Genomic DNA, 22,699 nt, shown 5'->3' with positions numbered 1-22,699 from the left:
ACTGGCCATGGAAAGGTTTATGTACCCATCTCAAGCTTGCTTGTTCTAAATTTGGTTCTTTTTATAAGTAAGCAGAGTTAGAGTAATATGTCCTGGCACTTTTAGACACAGTGGTAATGAACTTAAAAGCCCTTTTTTATTTAGCAATGATTTGTTGATAATGTTGCTCTAACAGGAATTAAGAAAACAAAGTTATATTAAAAAAAAAAAAAAGGGCTCTGCAGGAATTCATACTCCAGGCCAGAGAAGTAGAAATGGAAACAAGCTGTACTTCTGTTGTGACTGGTTCCTCTAAAAAGAAAGTCTGCTATGGAAGCAGTACAGCACAGTGTTGAGCATGGACTTCAGAGCTCTGCCACTTGCTTCCGCTGTGACTTTGTTTTGTACAAGCTTCTTAACATTCTCTTGAGTCTCAGTTTTTCTACTGGTTAAGGAATAATACCTGAGAGAACTGTAGTGGGAATGAAGCAAAATGACACTAGCAAAGGGCCCAACATTGTATGTGACTCAGAAATTGAATGACCTTGGTAACCAGTGTCCTTTGCTTTTTTCTGATCACTTTGAAAGAAAGTTATTTTAATCACATACATGAACAAAAGATCGGTTTACAGGTGGGCTTTTTAATTTAGAAGAAATCCCTAGACATGAATACTAAAAATAAAAACTTCCATTATGTGCTTCCATAAATTGTATATAGCATGGCTTGTGCTGTGCTAAATCGCTTCAGTCGTGTCTGACTCTCTGCAACTCTGGACTGGGTAGGCCACCAGGCTCTTCTGTCCATGGGATTCTTAGGGTTGCCATGCCCTTCTCCAGAGGATTTTCTTGACTCAGGGATTGATCCTGCATCTCTAAAGTCTCCTGCATTGGCAGGCAGACTCTTTACCACTAGCGCCACCTGGGAATGGCAGTAAAATTTTAAATTATGCCACATGCTTCATATTTGGTTTTAAGTAAAATTAGATTATATTTATGCTTTCTCAATGAAAACAGCTTTACTTAACTGCTGTGACAAATGAACAGTAATGATGGTTCTTTGTCCCCCAATATTTGAAGTATTTTCCTGAATTTTTGGAGTTTTCTCAGAAAGAACAAGAACCTTTTGGTTTATGTCATAAATATTGAGGTGAACATCCAGGTCACTGAAAACATTGGTGGCAGCCTAAGCTACCTGTCTCCCAATATTTCACTGGAAAATAATGCAAAAAAAAAAAACAAGAAGGAAAAAGTAAATATACAGAAACCTCAGTGTAAGTTGAAGCCAGAGAATTTCAAAACTCCAAACTAACAATAAGATGAGAAAAATAACCCAATCTCAGCATACGCTCTCACATGTCTTGCCCCAGCCCTAGCCCAGTACAAGGCTTTGTGGAGAAAGGTAGAAGAGGAATTTCAGCACTGGGCCTAAAGTTAGTGTAAAACTACTTCCAAAAAGACTAAGTGCATCTTAAGTCTGAATGGCCTAAAAAAGAAAAACAAACAAACAAACATGTCTAGGCAGATCAGATCAGAGCACAAATGATATAGAAGAGGCTTTGGAGTGAGTGTAACTTAAAGGGGTCGAAAAGAGTCAGAGACAATTTAGTGACTGAGCAATGACAAGAAACAATAATAAGTCAATCTTGGACACACAGGAAAAAGTACAAAAGAAGCACACTTTGGCAATTGGGTGATGAGAACAAAAAGAGAAAGAGGACAATTTAGAGTCCTGCAAGATAAGTGAAAACTGGGCTTCCCCGGTGGCTCAGTGGTGGGGAATCTGCCTGCCAGTGCAGGAGACACGGGTTCAATCCCTGGTCTGGAAAGATTCCACAAGCCACAGGGCAACTAAGCCTGTGAGCCACAACGACCGTCCACATGCTGCAGCTACTCAAGCCTGTGCACCTCAATGAGAGAAGCCTCCACGATGAGAGGCCCACCCACCACAACTCGAGAGTAGCCCCTGCTCCCCGCAACTAGAGGAAGACTCATAAGTAAATAAATAATTTTTTTAAAAAAAGATAAAACCTGTGGAAGGATTGGAAAGTTACTAAAGTAACAAGAACTTAAGGGTCAAGACCCTAGCAAAGGGAGCTCAGAGGTGAACGTGATGAAGTTTTCACCTTAAGGTATTTGTTGACTCGTAAGTGGTGGCTCAGACAGTAAAGTGCCTGCCTGCAATGCGGGAGACCCGGGTTTGATTCCTGGGTCAGGAAGATTCCCCTGGAGAAGGAAATGACAATCCACTCCAGCACTCTTGCCTGGAAAATCCCATGGATGGAGGAGCCTGATAGGCTAGAGTCCATGGGGTCGCAAAGAGTCGGACACAACTGAGCGACTTCACTTTCACTTTCAAGTGTTGAGTAAGAGAGACACAGTAGCAGAGAACCCACAGAAGCTTTAGGCAGGTAATGTCAGTTCAGCACCTGTCGAGGAAGGGGGCACTACTGGTCATCAGACTTTCAATTAGGACACCTGCATGACTATACATTACGAGTATCGGTAATTACAATAACCGAAACAGGCCAATTTTTACATAGAATCCCACTTGTATTAGTCCCACCCCACACTGGAGTAAACTGATCTGCACCTACACGAAATGCCTACAAGAAGCAGAAAATTGTGTGGAGGAAGATACCCCCTAGAGTCTCCTACAATTACTACAAATTTTAATCTATAATGTATAACATCCAATTAAAAGTTCCTTTTATTATCCCATCTCAAATGAAGAAAGATCAAGGCAAAAAATAGAAACAGTGCCATGGGAGATTTTTCAGTTACCAATCAGACTTTAAAATAATGGCAAGGAATAAATTCAGGAAAGTAAAACATAAGATGGAAGAATTTTAGCAGATAATTGTGCTCAGTTGCTCAGTCGTGTCCAACTCTTTGCGACCCTATGGACCGTAGCTCGCCAGGCTCCTCTGTCCATGGGATTCTCCAGGCAAGAATACTGGAGTGGGTTGCCATGCCCTCCTCCAGGGGATCTTCCTGACCTAGGGATTGAACCCACGTCTCTTACATCTCCTGCATTGGCAGGCAGGTTCTTTACCACTAGCTCCACCTGAGAAGCCCTTGGCAGATAATTAACATCTATTAAAAATTGGAGACTTTGACTTCAGGACAAAATGGACTAGATGTAGTTCTATTCCACCGAGCACAGCAAAAAAAAAAAAAAAAAAAAAACCTCATGCATTATACATAAAATAAAGGAGACTCAGGTAGAGAGAAGGCAGACCACCCAGGAACCTCCAAGGAATCTCCAAGTGACCTCCTGCAGCCAAGAAATGACACAGTGGTGGTCATAATGGATCCTGGAGACACTAACAACCCAGAAATGCCAAAGGGCGCAGACAAAAAAAAGTAAAGAAAAGCCTTCTCCAGCCAAAGAACCAGGAAAGGGGCAACCTACCACGGCAGAACAGTCTTAGATAACAGTTGTACTACTCCAGCCAATCGCTACAGAAAAAACCGAGGCCATCTCTACCCTCCGCCAGCATAGGCTGAACGGGCAGCCTAGCACTCCTCCCCACTGCCTGGGTGATATCAAAGAGGGCCACGTGGGGAGCTAGGACTCTCACTACCACATAGTGATAATGAAGTCCCCTGTCATGGTGTCAGTGGAGGGCACGTGGGGAGCAGTAACAAGTCACCCTTCCCACCTGGGTTAACAACAAAGGCTAGGATGGAGGGGATGGGGTGTGTGTGTGTGTGTGTGTGTGTGAACTTTCACTCCCAGCTAGTAGTAACAAGGTTCTACTATCTTTCCCATCAGCATACAGTCAAAGGAGCTCTGCTTAAACAGAGGTGTTAAATAAGATCCAGAGTCTTATTGAATATAATATCTAAAATATCCAGAATACAATTTTTAAAATCACTCATTATACCAAGACCCCAGAAAATTTCAACTTGAATGAAAAAAGACAACAGATGCCAACATCAAAATGACACAGACATGGAAATTATCTGACAAGGATGTAATAAAAATATTTCAGTGAGCAATTACAAATAATCTTAGAATAAATGATAAAAAGAATCTCTGCAAAGAAAAACTCTCACCAAATAAATAAAAGATATAATAAGGAACCAAATGAAAATTTTTGATCTGAAAAATACAATGATTAAAGCCAAAGAAACCTACGCTACGACCCACCATAATCAACCTGCTGAAAACTAAAGATAATGAAAAAGTTTTTAAAGCAGAGAGAAGAAATATATTAGTTTTAGTGGAAAAAATTCAAATAACAGGCAATTTCTCATCAGAAACTGTGTAATCAGGAAGGAATTGGCACATTTTTCAAATGCAGGGGGGGAAAAGCAATTGTCAGCCCCAGATTCCTAATCTGGCAACGAAATTTTTCAGGAATGAAGGGGAAATCCAGACATCTCAGACGAAGAAAAACTAATAGAATTTGTCTCCAGCTGAACTGCTTTTTAACAAATGGCTAAAGGAGGTTCTTGAAACAGAACATGATACAAGGCGGAGGTAGGATGCAGAGGTTGGTCTCGGGAAGAAAAGAGCCTCTGGCTCTGAGAAGAGAAAGAGGTGGCTGCTCCTGCTGCTGCTAAGTCGCTTCAGTCGTGTCCGACTCTGTGCGACCCCATAGACGGCAGCCCACCAGGCTCTCCCGTCCCTGGGATTCTCCAGGTGAGAGCACTGGAGTGGGTTGCCATTTCCTTCTCCAATGCATGAAAGTGAAAAGTGCAAGTGAAGTCGCTCAGTCGTGTCTGACTCTTTGCGACCCAATGGACCGCAGCCCACCAGGCTCCTCCATCCCTGGGATTTTCCAGGCAACAGTACTGGAGTGGGGTGCCATTGCCTTCTCCGAAGAGGTGGCTAAAGATACACATTTGAGAGAAAGTGAAGGAAACAGGCAGTTGGGTCTGAGGATGACTTTCTTCTCAGCCTGGGAGATAGCTCCTGCTGCTCCGACTGCTGCTGCTCCGACTGCTGCTGCTAAGTCACTTCAGTCGTGTCCGACTCTGTGCGACCCCATAGACGGCAGCCCACCAGGCTCCTCGGTCCCTGGGATTCTCCAGGCAAGAACACTGGAGCGGGTTGCCACTTCCTTCTCCAATGCATGAAAGTGAAAAGTGAAAGTGAAGTCGCTCAGCCGTGTCCGACTCTTCGCGACCCCATGGACCATAGCCTACCAGGCCCCTCCGTCCATGGGATTTTCCAGCCAACAGTACTGGAGTGGGTTGCCATGTCCTTCTCCAGGGGGGATATCGCCTAAAGAGGGGATAAACCCAGCCAGCTCAAGGCGATGATGCAGGTTTGGGACGCGGAGAGCAAATACAGACACCAAAAAGACATGTTCAGGGAGTGTCAGGCGCTAAATCTGAAGCTGTCCATCTCGCTACTCAAAAGGTGTAATATGATATATTGACCACCAGGTGGCGGTGTCTGTGGAAGCTCACGTATCCCATCGGCCCTGGCGCCCAGCGGAAGAAGGCGTGGACGTGACTCTCTGGCTCGCTTCGTCTCTACTCTCCTATCCCCACTGACGTTGGACAACAAAGATGGCGGCAGGAACGAGCAATTACTGGGAAGGTGAGGGGAGAACTCCCTGTACGTCTTGCCAAGGGGCAGAGGGGCTGAGTAAGGACGGGTCTTGGCGAAGGCAGCAGAGGGAAGAGCCTGGCCTCCGGAGCGGCTGAGTTGAGGGGTAGGGCTGGTCCGGTGGGAGTCCTCGGGCCTGGGAGTTGTAGAAACCGTACGGTCTGGGGAGGAAGCTGACCTGATCGGCCGCGGGACCTGGGGCAGGTGTTGGGCAGAGAAGGCTGAGCCGTGGCCGACAGGAAGAGGGTCTGAGTCTCCGGAGCAGAGCTGGGCTGAGACGGTAGCGGAACTTGGACGGAGGGGCTTGGGGTGTGAATTCTGAGTGTTGAGTCCAGAAGACTGGAGGAGTCAGCGCCTTAGAGTTGAGGTCGCTGTTGGACAATTGAGTAGGAAAAGAGAAAGGAGGAACTTGTCGGTCCGGTCCATCGAGGGAAGTTATGTGAGCGGCATGACTCCCTCCTGTGGGGTCCCCTTGGCAGCGTCGGGCTGGGACTTCGAGGATTGGGTGGCGAGTCGAGTTTGAAGGCAGAGGAAATAACTTTACCCTCTGCTCCGGAGATCGGTTTTGTTAAAAAGAGAAAGTTGAGAGAATCAATGTGAATTGTAATGATTGCATCTGCTATACCTCTTCTACAAAAAACAAAACAAAACAAAAAAACAACCTATCTTGTGACTTGACTAGTACGTTTATTTAATTCCTGAAAATATGATTCGATAAAGTGGTCTCAGGTAAAACTCATTTCTGGACCATGATGATGAACAGAGATCAGAGAAGGGCCCCCCCCCCCCTTTTTTTCCAATTGTCTCTTTGCTCTTCTGCAAAATAGAAACTACTCTCCGAAACCCCTTTCCTTTTTAACCTATTTATTTCCTCTTGCTCCCCACTGAAGCCTCTGGAGACCACCACAAATAACAGTATTGTCACGATCAAAATACTTCATTCCAAGTTCATGGGTATTTGCCTGTCATACTTTCAGTATGCTCTTGATATTTTATACTTGAGAAGACAATTACTAATTACAGAGAAGTGTGCTAATAGTTTAAAACGTATTAAAACGCTTATTTGAAATGTGTGTGCTAGCTAGAAAATGTTTTTAAATTATGTAGAAGTGGTTATTGGTATCTTTAATTTAGTCATTGGGCTGTACCGTTTTGAAGCATCGTGCTATAATAATTATAGCAGCTTATTTTTTATTGAGTACACTTGCTTTACAATGCTGTGTTAGTTGCTGCTATACAGTGAAGTGCATCAGCTGTGTGGATACCTATATCCCCTCCCTCTTGAACTCCCCCCGCCACTCCCATCCCACCCATCTAGGTCATCACAGAGCATCCAGCTGAGCTCCCTGTGCTATAGCTCCCTGTTCCCACTAGCTATTTTAGGCATCTCTCTCTCTCTCTAGTGGCTAAGTCTGTATCCGACTCTTTTGACCCCATGGACTGTAGCCTGCCAGGCTGCTCTGTCCATGGGATTCTCCAGGCAAGAATACTGGAGTGGGTTGCCATTTCCTTCTCCAGGGGATCTTCCCAGCCCAGGAATCCAACCCAGGTCTGCTGCATAGCAGGCAGATTCTTTACCAACTGAACTATGAGGGAAGCCCTATTTTTTTTTAAGTAGTGTATTTATGTCAAACCTAATCTCCCAGTTCATCCTATCCTCGCCACCTGCCTCTGTGTCCAGCACGTTTGTTCCCTGTGTCTATAGTTCTGTGCAAGGTGCTTTAAATACATGATTAGTAATGCATAGAAAAACTCTGAAGGTAAAGATTTATAAAGCAAAAAGCAGAGATTCATCGGTTAAATCGATTGTGAATAAGTCTCAGAGCCAGTTCTCAGAGAACTTTAGGCTGAGCTGAGATTCTGAGGTTTAGTCTCTGGGAAAATGTACTTCACTGTATTACCTGCATGGTGCTTCCTACATCTGGTTGCTGGTTAGTGTATTGAAATAACGTTTTATATTCTTATTCCTGAAAGATGAGATGTTTATACTATGCGTTCTATATTCCAATAGTTTTATTTTGACCTCTACTTCATCATGAATGAAAGTACTCATTTCTAGATAAGAGTTACTGGACTGGCTTCTCTCACTCAGCTTAGATGCCAAAATATTATATGATGCCAGTTTCTCTCCATGTGTGTTTTCTTCTGTTCTTTTCAAACTTATGCTCTTATTTCTGTCATACTCAGAGTTGACCTTGTCGGTAGCACATTGTTCATTTGCTGTTAAACTCAGCCTCTTCAAATATCTTTCAGTAAGCTTGTCGAAAGATAGTTTTTTAAATCTTTGTCAGTGATTTTTTTCTCTTTATCACTCACTCTGTTGTTAAGAATTTCATAAATTTCATAAGCCTAGTAAAGCTTTGACACTTAAAGAGATAGGATAATCCCTGTCAAAAAGAGTGATGGTTTCTTTTTTATAAAATTAGCTGGTAAACGGATACAGTGCTGGTCATAAACCATATTCAGTTCCTTTGGTGATTTGTTCTCTTCTGTTTTCCCCGAGTTACAAAATTTTAGTTACTGCTATAGAAATAATTTCAGGGACGTTAGAACAACATTTGTTGTCTAGCTGTCTTTAGGATAAAGCCGAAAATTTGCATTTCCCACTGTTTCTCCCCTTTTGGCCTCATCTGAAGTTTAAATACATGATGGTTTGTTTTCATGGGTAAGTGTTTGGTTCGCATCTTTTAGTACTCTAGATATATGATCATCTTCATAGTTTGTTTTCTTCAGAAAAGTTTTGTGTTTTTTATATCTACTGATGGACTTTTTGTGTCTAATTATTTGCTTTTGTAATTTTGTTAAAGATCTCAGGAAACAGGCACGACAGCTGGAAAATGAACTTGACCTGAAACTAGTTTCCTTCAGTAAACTATGTACAAGTTACAGTCACAGCAGTGCCCGAGATGGAAGACGCGACAGGTATAGGTACTACCAGATTCTCTCTCTTTTGCCTTATAGTTAAGTAAAATATATAACTCTGTAACTTGATCTATTGGTAACTTTTTGGTGGTTTTTAAAGTGATTTATAAAAATTCTTAATTCTAGAGACTGACATTTATTTGGAATCCTTAGGCAAATATTGTGTTGGTATCAGGAGGGAAATGTTAAGGCTTAAGAATGAGTCCATCAGAAATGAATTTCTATGTCATCCTGTATAAGGAAATGTTGCTTTGCCCACATTGTGATTCTTATATTTTCTGATTGCTAACTGGATCTGAGGGACTACTCCAATGCAAAGTATGCCTACTGCTATTCTGGTGTTTTAGAATTAATCTAATGCAGTGTATATGTCCTCACTGTTAATAATCCAAGCTATTTTAAATTTTGGTTCTTTTTTTTTTTTGTATTGGGGTATATGTGATTAACAGTGTTGTGATGATTTCAGATGAACAGTGAAGAGACTCTGTATCCATTCTCCCCCAAACTCCCCTCCCATCATCCAGGCTGCCACAGAACATTGAGTAGAGTTCTCTGTGCTATTCAGTAGGTCCCTGTTGGTTATCCATTTTAAATATAGCAGTGTGTACATGTAATTTTTGAGAAACTGGTATACTACTCTTTGAACAGATGTAAATGTAATCTTATCTTTGAACCTCACTTTAGGCCATCCACTTATTTTAAAAAATATTAGGAAATACTTAAGACAGGAAGATAGGAAGAATAATATAATGGATCTCTGTGTGCCTATCTCCCACTTTAAGAAATAATCATTATCAATTCATTTGAAGCCCCTGATGGCATCCCATTCTCTGTATGTTTTTACTACGTATATTTGTGTTCCTGAACGATTCATAATGGTTACTTTTTAACTTGCTTTTTTGCCTAACATTATTTTTAAAAAATAGTTTTATTTATCTTTGGCTCTGCTGGGTCTTCCTTGCTGCATGGGCTTTTTCTCTGGTTGTGGCAAGTTGGGGCTACTCTTCGCTGCAGCGCTGGCACTTCTCTTGTGGAGCACGGGCTCTCGGGCACGTGAACTTCAGTAGCTGTGGCTCCCGAGCTCTAGAACAGAGACTCAGTAGTTGTGGCCCATGGGCTTAGTTGATGTTACTATTGTAGTTGTTTGGGGGCACCACAGACTACACCCTTGTAAGATGGCAGAGTTAATCAATGTTGTGTGTGTTCTGACTCCTCCGTGGACAGGTCGTTCTCCCTTTTCTTTCCCTCTCCTCAGGCCTTCTGATGCCTTGAGACACAACAATATTGAAATAAGACCAATTAATAACTCTACAGTGACCTCTGAGTGTTCAAGTGAAAGTGTCTGTCACTTTAAATCAAAAGCTGGAAATAATTTTAAGCTTGGAGAGGAGTTCATACTGAAAATCGAGATAGGTCAAAAGCTAGGCTAAACAACCGAGTTCTGAACACAGAGGAAAGGTTCTTGAAAGAAGTTTAATACTGCTGCTCCCGTGAACACACAGATGATAAGAGAGTGAACAGCCTCACTGCTCATATAGAGAAAGATTTAGTGGTCTGAACAGATCAAACCAGCCACAGCATTCCCTTAAGCCAGAGCCTAATGCAGAGCAAAGCACTAACTCCCTCCAGTTCTGTGAAGCTGAGAGGGGAAGCTGCAGAAGCTAGTCGAGGTTGGTTTGTGAGGTTTAAGGAAAGAAGACATCCCCATAAGAGCAAGGAGAAGCCACAAGTGCTGATATATTAGTAGAAGCTGTAGCCAGTTATCTAGCAGATCCGGCTAAGGTAATTAATGAAGGTGGGGACATTGACTAGCAGGTTTTCAGTATAGAGAATACAGCTTTCTATTGAAAGGTGTCATCTAGGATTTTCATAGTTAGAGAGAAGCTGATGTCTGAAAGCTTCAAAGGACAGATTGACTCTCTTGTTAGGGGCTAATGCAGCTGATGCCTTTAAGTTTAAACCAGTGTTCACTGACCATTTCAAAAATCCTAGGGCCCTTAAGGATTATGCTAATCTGCTCTGCCAGTACTCCATAAATTGAACAACAAAGCCTGTATGATAGCACATGTGTTTACAACAGAATATTTTAAGCCCACTGATGAAACCTACCCTTCCAAAAAGAGATTTCTTTCAAAATATGACTGCACACTGACAATGCACCTTGTTCACCCAGGAGCTCTCATGGAGATGTACAGTGAGATTGATGTTATTTTCATGCCTGGGTTAGTATCCGTTCTGTAGCCCATGGATCAAGGAGTAATTTCAACTTTCAAGTCTTATCACTGAAGAAATATAAATAATGGAAGCCGCTATCTATGGCTTCCACAGATAGTGCTTCTTCTGATAGGTCTGGAGAGTCAGTTGAAACCCTTCTAGAAAGGATTCACCATTCTAGATGCCATTAAGAGCATTAAGATCCCAGGAAGAGGTCAAAATAATGTTACCAGGTATTTGGAAGAAGTTGATTCCAACCCTCATAACTTTGAGGATAACTTTGAGGGGGTTCAAGACTTCTGTGGAGGAAGTAACTGCGCATGTGGTGGAAATAGCAAGAGAATTAGAAGTTAGAGTTAGAAGTGGAGTCTGAAGCTGTGACTGAACTGCCACAGATGACAAGTTATTTCTTATATATATTTACAGATAATAGATACAGATACATGTATACATATGGATATATATGAGCTTCCCAGGTGGTAAAGAACCCGCCTGCTAGTGCAGGAGATGTAAGAGATGTGAGTTCAATGCCTGGGTCAGGAAGATCCCTGGAGGAGGGCATGGCAACCCGCTCCAGTATTCTTGCCTGGAGAATCCCATGGACAGAGGACAGACAGGCTATAGTCCCTGGGATTGCAAAGAGTCGGACCTGAATGAAGCAACTTAGCAAGCACACATGCATGGATGTATATGTGTGTGTGTGTGTGTCTAAGTTGCTTATAGATAAATGGTTTCTTGAGATAGAATCTACCTCTACTCCTGATGAAGATGCTGTGAAGATCGTTGAAATGACAACAAAGGATTTAGAATGTTACATAAACTTAGTTGATAGAGCAGCAGCAGGATTTGAGAGGATTGATTCTAATCTTGAAAGAAGTTCTGCTGTGGGTAAAATGCTGTCAAATAGCATCGCATTCTGTAGAGAAATCGTTGATGAAAAGAGCAGTCAATTCAACAACTTCAGTGTTGTCTTATTTTTTTAAATTGCCGTAGCCACCCCAGCCTTTACCAGCCACCACCCTAGTCAGTCAGTAGCTATCAGTATCAAGGCAAGACCCTCCATCAGCAAAAAGATTACTCATTGAAGACTCAGGTAATGGTTAACATTTTAAAGCCATAAAGTATTTTTAAATTGCGGTATGTACATTGGTTTTTTTTTAGAATAATACTGTTGTATACTTAACAGATTACAGTAAAGTGTAAACAACTTTTACGGGCACTGAGAAACAAAAAATTAATGTGATTGACTTTATTGAAATGCTTGCTTTATTGTGGTGGTCTGGAACTAAACCCACAGTATCTCTGAAAAAGATACAAGTATACTTGTACTTTTATGACTCCTTTAAAGGGGAAACTATTTGAAAACATTCCATCAGAAATTCTACAACAAATTGAGAATGGGTTTGTGGAGTTACTTCACTCTCACTGTCCCTTTTAACAAGAAAACTAGGGCCATGAGGATCCAGTGTGCGTCTTAAAGTGTTTGTTGCCCAGGTTGAAAGCACGTCATAATGAATAAACTCAGTGATGACCAGAATTTTTCTTCCAGGAGTTATTTTTTTTACTTTCTGTGTTTTGAGAACTATGTGGTCTGTGAATCACCACATACTTATGAAATGAATTAAATTTAACTGAGTCTCAGTATTGTGGAGAGAGTGTTTTCCCTCATTTCCCTGGACTCATACCTCCCTGAGAGTGGTGAATGTAGAGATTGCCTCCTCATTCATTCAGCAAGTATTTTAATGAGCATCTGCCACGTGCCAAGCACTGTTTTAGGTGGTAGGCTTATATCTATAAACAAGATAGAGGCAGTTTTCTTCCTGATGGAGCATACATCATTCGTCCATTGTTCTTTTTCATATATCTGGTAGGAGAGGATCTGTATTAGTAGTGTATAAAGTATTTCCCCTGGGCACTTTCTAAGAGATAACCACGGAACCTTGGGTTGACTCTGACATGTAATAAAGAATGAGATATTTTAAGGTGAATGAATTAAAATTTTAAAGAAAAGTTTGGATCTAAGCATCCTAAATTGAAAATCCTCCTTATTAGCTACTTTTTGGCCATTTCACTGTTTGTTACTGTTGCTGTAAATGTGTATGTAGAAAAGAGAAAGAGCCAAGGTAAATTTTGCCATTTAAAAAAGGAGTGTTAGTGTTAGTTGCTCAGTCATGTCTGACTCTCTGCAACCTCATGGACTGTAGCCCACCAGGCTCCTCTGTCTCTGGAATTCTCCAGACAAGAATACTGGAATGGGTTGCCATTCCCTTCTCCAGGGGATCTTCCCAACCCAGAGATTGAGCTGGGGTCTCCTGCATTGCAGGCGTATTCTTTTCCGTCCAAGCTATCAGGGAAGCAAACTGATGAAGCAACTGCCACAGGGCAAGACGAAGTCTTAGTAAGAATGGAGAACATAGTCATTGTCTGGTATTTATCTGTGTTCGGTGTAACCAAGATCAGTATTGAGCTGCAGCTGCTCATATGATAATATATACCACTTGGGGACTTAATGAAGATTAATGGTTTTTCAGAAGAGACAGAAACTTTCAAGACATTTGGTTTTAGAATTTGAATCTGTCAAACATAAGTTTCACTTGTAAAAATTAGGTTTGACTTTCCAGACTTTAGAAGATAGTGCAATCTATTACTTAAATCTAATCCTTTAAAATATACTTAAAATGATAAGGTAATTATTTTTAAAAAGGTCAGAACCCCTGAGACATTCTTTTTGTTTCATAAAAAAATATAATTTTTATTGAAGTTTTCCTATAAAGATCACACATCCTGAATATTAAATTCAGTATAAAATAAAATTGAATGTACGACTGTCCCAATCTTAACAATGTAAAGAAATTCTAAATGCTTGCTTTCTGTTTCCCAAACGAAAATAACTTAAGCTATGACAGTGCCTAATTAAATGCTGGATCTGAAGGAACAAATTACGTGAAGTAAAACTGCAGAACTACATAGTACAGCATGTAAGAGGAGCCATAAACGTATTAGAGAGATTATGTTAGATCTGTGAGAAATAATCTTTACATTTTTTACCTTAAGTTCTGTCTTACTTCCATAACTCTTTCCAAAAAGAAATAAAATTGAGATTTAAATAATCCACAAACTGGATAAATAATATTAAATAATCAGGAATTGGCTTCAAGTCTTAATAAAGATAGCCACGTCTGGCAGGGAAGTTTTAATGCCAATCTTTTACATTTCCTCTTAGATTATATAATTTCTTTTGCTTTGCAAAAATGTATTCTCTTTATTTGACCTTCTCTTTAGCTCTGACACAACACCCCTTTTAAATGGATCAAGCCAAGACAGAATGTTTGAAACTATGGCGATTGAGATTGAACAGCTTTTGGCAAGAGTGAGTACCTCCTGTTAAAGGATTATTTGCCTAGTAACTGTACTTGTTAGGTATGGTACTAGATTATATTAATGCAGACATATTTATTGAAATTACCCTTTCATTCAAGATGTGTGCATCCCCAGGCCACTTGAGTTTTGATAACAGCCATTCCAAGGTCCTATTTTATTAGCCCTTTTGGATTATTTTGGGGAAATACCGAATCCTTACATGCTGTCTCTTGTTTTTGTTTTGTTTTTGTTTTTTTGCTGTTAGCCAGAAGGGCATATAGGCATTTAATTTGCTTTTATCTCTTTATCGTGCTTTCTGAAATGTTTGTATGGGTTTTCTTTCTTTTCTTTTTTTCTGTTTTAGCTTACAGGAGTAAATGATAAAATGGCAGAATATACCAGCAGCGCAGGTGTCCCCTCCTTGAATGCAGCACTGATGCATACATTACAGCGACATAGAGACATACTGCAGGTAATACACTGGGCTTGAGATTTTTATGTCATTATAGGAGGTTTTTGAGTTTTCTTTACTCCATGAAGAGAACTATTCTATACTAGTGATAAGATTCTATAGCTAATATAATCAAGAAAACTAAACAAAAAATTAGAAACAAATTCAGTAAGTTGATGACTTGCAAAATTAATATATAAAGCAAGCAGTTTTCCTACACACACACAATAACCTGTTAGAAAGTACAGTGGAAGAAACTAAAAGGTTATATGTATAATTTAATAAGAATGTATAGGAAGGACTTACATATATAAAGTTCTGCTGAGGAGCATAAAAGATTTCTCTCTAAATCAGCCTATCCATTGAATGTTCCCTGATAGTTGGTCGGGAAGATCCACTGGAGAAAGGATAGGCTACACAATCCAGTATTCATGGGCTTCCCTTGTGGCTCAGCTGGTAAAGAATCTGCCTGCAATGCAGGAGACCTGTGTTCGATCTCTGAGTTTGGAAGAGCCCTTGGAAAAAGGAAAGGCTACCCACTCCAGTATTCTGGCTTAGATAATTCCTTGGACTGTATAGTCCATGGGGTCGCAAAGAGTCAGACACAACTCAGAGACTTTAACTTTCATTGAATGTTATCCCAATGGAAATAACAGGGTTTTTCTTGTTTGCTTCGTTTTAAAAAAAAAAAAAATGGCAAAATGCCACCAAAGTTTATTTGAAATTATGGTCATACAAAAATAACCCAGAAGAAAACATGTGAAGATGAAGGTAAGTAGTAAAGGATGCCTACCACATATTAAAACCTGTTAAGAATCTAGAATAATGAAGACCATTTGATTCTGGAAAAAAATTAGATCAATAGAATACAACAGAGTTCATATATAGACCCAAATATGCATGAAAATTTAGTTTCTGAGAAAGGTGCTATTTTGAATCAATGGGGGAAGAAAGAGATTATAAAATAAATAGAGTTGTTAAAACTGGGTAATTTCTGGCAGGGTCGGGGAGGGGGTAAGCACTCAATTTCTATCTCATTCCTCCTATCCAGAGTAAATTCCAAATGGGTCAAAGATTTATTTGTAGAAAAAGAAACTATAAAATTTCTTGGTGGTTGAAATTATACATTTCAGGGTAGTAAAGGACTTTCCTGCTGCTGCGTCACTTCAATCGTGTCCGACTCTGTGCGACCCCATAGACGGCAGCCCACCAGGCTCCCCCATCCCTGGGATTCTCCAGGCAAGAACACTGGAGTGGGTTGCCATTTTCTTCTCCAATGCATGAAAGTGAAAACTGAAAGTGAAGTTGCTCAGTCGTGTCTGACTCTTAGTGACCCCATGGACTGCATTCCACCAGGCTCCTCCATCCATGGAATTTTCCAGGCAAGAGTACTGGAGTGGGGTGCCATTGCCTTCTCCAAAGGACTTTCCTAAGCAAGACCTATTACCAGAAACTTTAACAAGTGATACAGAGATACATTGATAGAAATAAGAAAAAGGGAACCCAATAGAAAAGTGAGGAAAGGATTCAAACTTACTTATAGGAAATGAGTGGCCAAATTCATAAAAAGCTGGTCAGCCACATTCTCAAATGAAAAAATGCAAATCAAAATGAGATAAGATTTTTCACCTGTCAGATTAGCAAATACTGAACCATTTGTAACCCATTTATGGCAAGAGTGCAGAAAAATAGGCACTCTTCCATTTTCTGGGAATGTAAGTTGTAGCCTTTCTAGAAAGCATTTTAGCACTATCCAAATTTTTGTGTAAGATTGTTTGACCCAGTTATTCTACCAGGCATTTACCCTTTAAATATACCTAGAGAGTACAGTAAAATGTATACACAGCTTGTTTATTGAAGCTCTTTTTAACAGCCAGAAAAAGGAAAAAAAGGCAACTAAATTGTTTATTGTAGGGAATTTATTAAATTACGGTAGTGGTGGCGCTAGTGGTAAAGAATCTGCCTGCCAACACTGGAGACACAAGAGACCCTAGTTTGATCCCTGGGTTGGGAAGATCCCCTGGAGGAGGGTATGGCAATCCACTCCAGTATTCTTTCCTGGAGAATCCCATGAACAGAGGAGCCTGGCGGGCTACAGTCCATAGGGTAGCAAAGAGTCAGACACAACTGAAGCAGCTTAGCATGCAGTCATAATTTTAAAAATTACATATTAAATTTTAAAAAATATAGGTTTAGTTTGCTAATAGGGAAAGGTTACTTGATATTTTATGAACTTAAAAGATTACAGCAGACTATGGTATGATTTTTCTTTTAGCATAAATGAATGAAATAATAAACTTGTATATGCAAAAACATATTTCCTAAAAGAAACTGAAAGAAAATAATGACAATATTAAGAACTGTAGAGCAGAATGGTTTTTATTTATATTTCGTTTGGTGCTCTTTTAGTTCATGGTGCCCCACGTGCATGTATTATTTTTGCTTCTAAAGGATCAATAGGGGCTCTCTGGGAGGAGGGATTTTTTTTTTTAATCTTTTTAATATATTTATCTGAATTTTTAAAAGCAATGAATGTTCCTTAATAACTTAAAAATATGGTAGAAAAAAGAAAAGGAAATATTCTAAAATTATTTTATTCTTTATTATTCTCTTCATTTGATTGGTTTAGAAATTAACTTTCTGCAGGAGTTCAAAAAAGATGAAATTTGAAAATAAGCCCCATTGGGTACACTAATGAGTAGAAAGAGCTTCCGAAGTTTTATCCTAGGCTATTTGAAGTTATTTTATCTGAGGATCATTTTTTCTTCACAATTCTGTCCTGTAAGACAGGATATGAGAGGGTACACAGGGTGGTGCTCTAATGGCACTATTATCCTCGTGCCGGGCTTCCCAGGTGGCACTCTAGTGGTAGAGAACCTTCCTGCCAGTGAAGGAGATGTAAGAGACCTGGGTTTGATTCGTGGGTCGGGAAGATCCTCTGGAGGAAGGCATGACAACCCACTCCGGTATTCTTGCCTGGAGAATCTCATGGGCAGAGGAGCCTGGCAGGCTGCAGTCCAGTGGGTTGCAAAGAGTTGGACAAGATTGAAGTGATTTCACAAACACACGTACATACATACAACTGAAGTGACTACACACACACACCACTACCACCACCCCTCCGGTGCCAAACTGTTTTCATTTGAAAAAAGTTGGTCACTCTTTGGGAAACTGATTATAATGGTATTTTTACCTCTTGACAATTAGATTTCTTAAATAGCAGTTTTCTTGACAGAGATTTGTAGTATAACAATACATAACTGGCTCAATAAGGTAAAAGTTTATGTTGAGACTGGATATTAATTTATTGCAGGATTATACACATGAATTCCATAAAACCAAAGCAAACTTTGTGGCAATACGGGAAAGGGAGAATCTCATGGGATCAGTACGAAAGGATATTGAGTAAGTTACCTTTTATATTATTTTGTAGGGTGTTTACTCAGAATTAGATTGAAAGTGTATCCGTGATTAACAACAAATTGAATAGCAGACCATGATTTAGATTTCCAGGTTTCTATTTCGCATTTCACAGTTCTTTAAACATTGTTGCTCCAACATGGTCCTAATCTACTTTGCTGGTCTTATCTCCAGTTTACCCTCGTTTTACCATTGACTCTTGCCAACCGTGACGTTCCTGTCTTAATTCAAAGTCCAGTTTAGATGATGTCTTTGTGAGTTTTTCTCTGATTGTCTCCTACGCACCTTGAGCATTACATTAATAACATCACCAATAACCAAAGCTCTCTGCGTTTCCCCTCCTTATGACCCTTTCTGTCCCTCTACCCTCTCCCTTACCATAATAGTTATATACTTAAGTAGCTACTAGAGTAGCCTTTATTGCCCCAGAATCTGAAATCTGTTTTTTTCAGGTTTTATACAGACTCATAGCTTTACATCAAATTATTTAAGGACTCCCAGCATTTTTCTGCTGCTCTTAATCCATAATTTTTTGACTGTGTTCTTTTCCTCTCTCCCTTTACCTCACCTTTAATAATATAGCATTTTATACACAGTTTTGAAATTTTTTTTACAGCTGTTCTTGACTGACAAGGTCAAATCCACTGGGCATCTAATTAAAGCTGCAGTCTTTCCACTTTTAGGCCATCTGTTGAGACCTTTCCTTGTCTCACTTGTGATAGACTTATGGTATTTAGGTTTCATAAGTGTGATACGTATGATTCATGAACTGTGATGTATACTACCTATTATGAACTGTAAATTTCATGTGTACTCTGACAAACATTATCTTGGAGTTCCTTTATTTTGTTGTAACAGTAAGACAGTTTTACAGCACAAACCACTTAATATTGATTCTATTCAAAATTTTTGTCCAAAACTCTAAACCTAGGATTGTCCAGTCATCAGTTATGGTTTTACCTCCGGAAATTATCTTGGAAAATTAATTTTTATTGTTTGTCTCTGTTTTATCTGTTTTTCTTATATTTAGTCATATGTACTTTGTATAACATATAGGAGTAAAGAAAATGAAGTATTTTTGCTGCATTTGGAATTTTGTAATATTATTAGTTCTCAGGCACATGTAGGTCTTGTGTCTAGTTTCTTTGTAGTCTGCATACATATATATTTTAAAGAATGCATTGAGAACCAGTGTAACAGACAGCCTTTAATATATAGTCGTTTAGCTACCACACAATTTGTGGGAATTGCTAGACTACATTCCAGTGTAATAACTTGTTTTCTTAAAGTTTATCATGAAAGAAACATGATCATCCATTTGCTAAACTATTTCTTGATCACTAACTGTTAGACAGTATGTCAGGTGCAGTAGCAGGTAGAAATGAAAAGATTAACTTGGCCCTTTAGATGCTGGAGGGGAGTAAGCACATATTCAAATTAGTATAATATATGGCAAAATATAGTTAATGAGATAAAATATAGTAGTAATACACTCTGTGGATCACTATTAAAGAAAGTAATACACTGTGTGGATCATGACAAACTGTGAAAAATTCTTAAAGAGATGGGACTACCAGACCACGTAACCTGCCTCTTGAGAATTCTGTATGTAGGTCAAGAAGCAACAGTTAGAACTGGACATGGAACAACAGACTGGTTCCAAATAGGAAAAGGAGTGCGTCAAGGCTGTATATTGTCACCCTGCTTGTTTAACTTATATGCAGAGTACATCATGAGAAACGCTGGGCTGGAGGAAGCACAAGCTGGAATCAAGACTGCTGGGAGAAATATCAATAACCTCAGATATGCAGATGATACCACCCTTATGGCAGAAAGCGAAAAGGAACTAAAGAGCCTCTTGATGAAAGTGAAAGAGGAGAGTGAAAAAGTTGGCTTAAAGCTCTACATTCAGAAAACTAAGATTATGGCATCCAGTCCCATTACTTCATAGCAAATAGATGGGGAAACAGTGACAGACTTTATTTTTTGGGACTCCAGAATCACTACAGATGGTGACTGCAGCCATGAAATTAAAACATGCTTGCTCCTTGGAAGAAAACCTAGACAGCATATTAAAAAGCAGAGACATTACTTTGCCAACAAAGATCCGTCCAGTCTAAGCTATGGTTTTTCCTGTAGTCACGTATGTGAGAGTTGGACTATAAAGAAAGCTGAGCACCAAAGAATTGATGCTTTTGAACTGTGGTGTTAGAGAAGACTCTTGAGAGTCCCTTGGACTGCACGGAGATCCAACCAGTCCATCCTAAAGGAAATCAATCATGAATATTGTGAAAGGACTGATGCTGAAGCTGAAACTCCAATACTTTGGCCACCTGATGCGAAGAACTGACTCATTGGAAAAGACCCTGATGTTGGGAAAGATTGAAGGCAGGAGGAGAAGGGGACGACAGAGGAGAAGATGGTTGGATGACATCACCGACTCAATGAATAGGAGTTTGAGTAAACTCCGAGAGTTGATGATGGACAGGGAGGCCTGGTGTGCTGCAGTCCATGGGGTTGCCAAGAGTCAGATGTGAACTGAATGACTGAATTGAGACTAATAGTAGTAATAACTGATATTTAAGATTTTTTTCTGCAATTACTGCTTTTTCATATATTATCTCTTTTTTTGGCTTCATATAATCTTTTGATATGGATATAAATTATTAGTCCCATTTTATAAAACTAGATGTTAGGAGTCTTGTTTGAGGTTAACTGGTTCGTGGACTTCCCAGGTGGCTCAGTGGTAAAGAATCTGCCTGCCAATCAGTAGACATGGTTTCAGTCCCATTGCTGGGTTGGGAAGATCCCCTGGAGAAGGAAATGGCAACCCACTCTAGTATTCTTGCCTGGGAAATCTCATGGACTGAGGAGCCTGGGTAGGCTCCTTGGGGTCGCAAAAGAGTCGGACATGGCTGACCAACTAAACAACATTAGTCTTCCAAGTCCATTGTGGTATTGGTTATATTGTGCAGCTTTCCCTGGTGTTTTCTTTCCTGCTGCACTTTGCACATTGGAACCTACTCTCAGGTAGTGTGGCTCACTTTAATGGCATGACCCCCTTTTGTCTCACTGCAGTACATGTGCAGTTACTTGAATTTTTTTGTTGTGGTTCTTGATACTTTGTAAGTAAAGAACTGAAACATGAAAATGTTGGTAGTAATGATACAAAGCATTTTCTTATAAATTGTAATGAACTGAAACCAGGATAGAAATCCTGAAGTACTCCATGGTTGGCAGATCCGTAGATTCCTTTTACGGAAACCTTCCATTTCAGTGGCTTCCCTACCTCATGTGCTGTGTTGTAATCAATCAGGAGTATTATTCCCACTTGGGGAAAATAAAGATGAGGAAATAATAGAGACAGAAAAGAAAAGGCTCTAAAAGCCCCTCTTTCCTCATCTTTTACCTTATCCTCCCAAACCTCACTCTGCAAGATGGAGGATACAAAGTTTCTTGAAGACACTGTGTTCTTCCACACCCCATGACACTGCACATGCAAAGCTTCCTTCCTGAAATAATCCTCCACTTTTTACAGCTATAAATTATCACTTGTTCTGTAGGGTATCCTTTATGGATTTTCCCTGTTTAAGAAGGTTTTTGTATTTCTCACAAGCTCTTTAATCTACCTTCTGCCCTATAGTAATGACTACTCTCTTCTTTTGTATATAAATATTATAGTAATAGTTCCTATTACACTGAATTAAAATTAAATAATTTATGTACCTGTCTAAACTACGAACAACTCATGGCTAAGTAGCATGTTTTACTGTTAGAATGTGTGGTACCTGAGAGATGTTGAATAAATATTTGCTGAGTTAATGAATAAACAAATGAATGAATGTATATTCTCTTTTCATGTACTTTAGTGAGTTGGACTTTTTGGGAACTGATAACAAAATACACATTTTTAGAAATTATCAAATGTATATATAAAATTTAAAAAAGGAAAAGTAAGATTTTTGTCTAAGAATGTTGGATTATTTCGGTGAAAAATTCTTAAGCTAGAAAGCCGTGCATATTTATCTATCATAGATGCCATTTTTAAAAGATAAAAAGGATTGTACATTTTAGTTGTATATGGAGAGGCTCAATTTGTCCACTTTGGATATTACTGGAGTAATCATTTAATCCTTTTTTATAGTGTCTGCCAACAAACATTCTAAAATTTTCTTTCTTCTAGGTCATATAAAAGTGGGTCTGGAGTAAATAACAGAAGAACTGAACTGTTTTTGAAAGAACATGACCACCTTCGAAAGTAGGTATTATTATTGAATAAATGCATACTATGTGGTACATATATATTAATTTATTTACATATATAGCAAACATTTTGTGCTGTTTATTATACCGAATGCTTTACCAATGCTAATTCATTTAATTCTTCTAATGAAAGAATTACAACTTTTCTGACCATAATTAGGAAAGATAGGATGCTGTCAAATATATACACAAAAGTCTGCATTCACATTACTTATTTGTTAATGTAATTTGTAATGTATTAGTAACTGTGAAGTGAAGTCGCTCAGTCGTGTCCGACTTTTTGCGACCCCATAGACTCTAGCCTACCATAGACTCTAGCCTACAAGCTTCTCCATCCATGGGATTTTCCAGGTAAGAGTACCAGAGTGGGTTGCCATTTCCTTCTCCAGGGGATCTTCCCAACCCAGGGATTGAACCAGGGTCTCCCGTATTGCAGGCATTCGCTTTACCCTCTGACCCACCAGGGAAGCTGTAATATGTCTTTTATTACCTTAATGTTTGTTTTCTTTAGCAAGTCTATTGCTCTA

At 39.6% G+C, this 22,699-nt stretch overlaps 1 protein-coding gene across 2 annotated transcripts in view; it reads left to right on the top strand.

Moving 5' to 3' along the window:
- Positions 1–5,447: 5,447 nt before the first annotated feature.
- Positions 5,448–22,699, top strand: part of GOSR1 (golgi SNAP receptor complex member 1) — a 35,590-nt gene continuing 18,338 nt past the window's right edge. For both annotated transcript variants that reach the window (XM_040243842.1, XM_040243843.1), the window contains exons 1-6: positions 5,448–5,533; positions 8,350–8,470; positions 13,961–14,048; positions 14,403–14,510; positions 17,803–17,894; positions 22,093–22,167. In XM_040243842.1, the coding sequence (XP_040099776.1) occupies positions 5,503–5,533; positions 8,350–8,470; positions 13,961–14,048; positions 14,403–14,510; positions 17,803–17,894; positions 22,093–22,167 (515 nt within the window). In that variant the 5' untranslated portion in view covers positions 5,448–5,502. The remainder of the gene's footprint in view (positions 5,534–8,349; positions 8,471–13,960; positions 14,049–14,402; positions 14,511–17,802; positions 17,895–22,092; positions 22,168–22,699) is intronic.

This window comes from Oryx dammah, unplaced genomic scaffold, assembly GCF_014754425.2.
Source record: "Oryx dammah isolate SB20612 unplaced genomic scaffold, SCBI_Odam_1.1 HiC_scaffold_8, whole genome shotgun sequence".
NCBI lineage: Eukaryota > Metazoa > Chordata > Mammalia > Artiodactyla > Bovidae > Oryx > Oryx dammah.
Note: the sequence above shows the minus strand (reverse complement) of the source record. Positions and strands in the feature narration are given on the sequence as shown.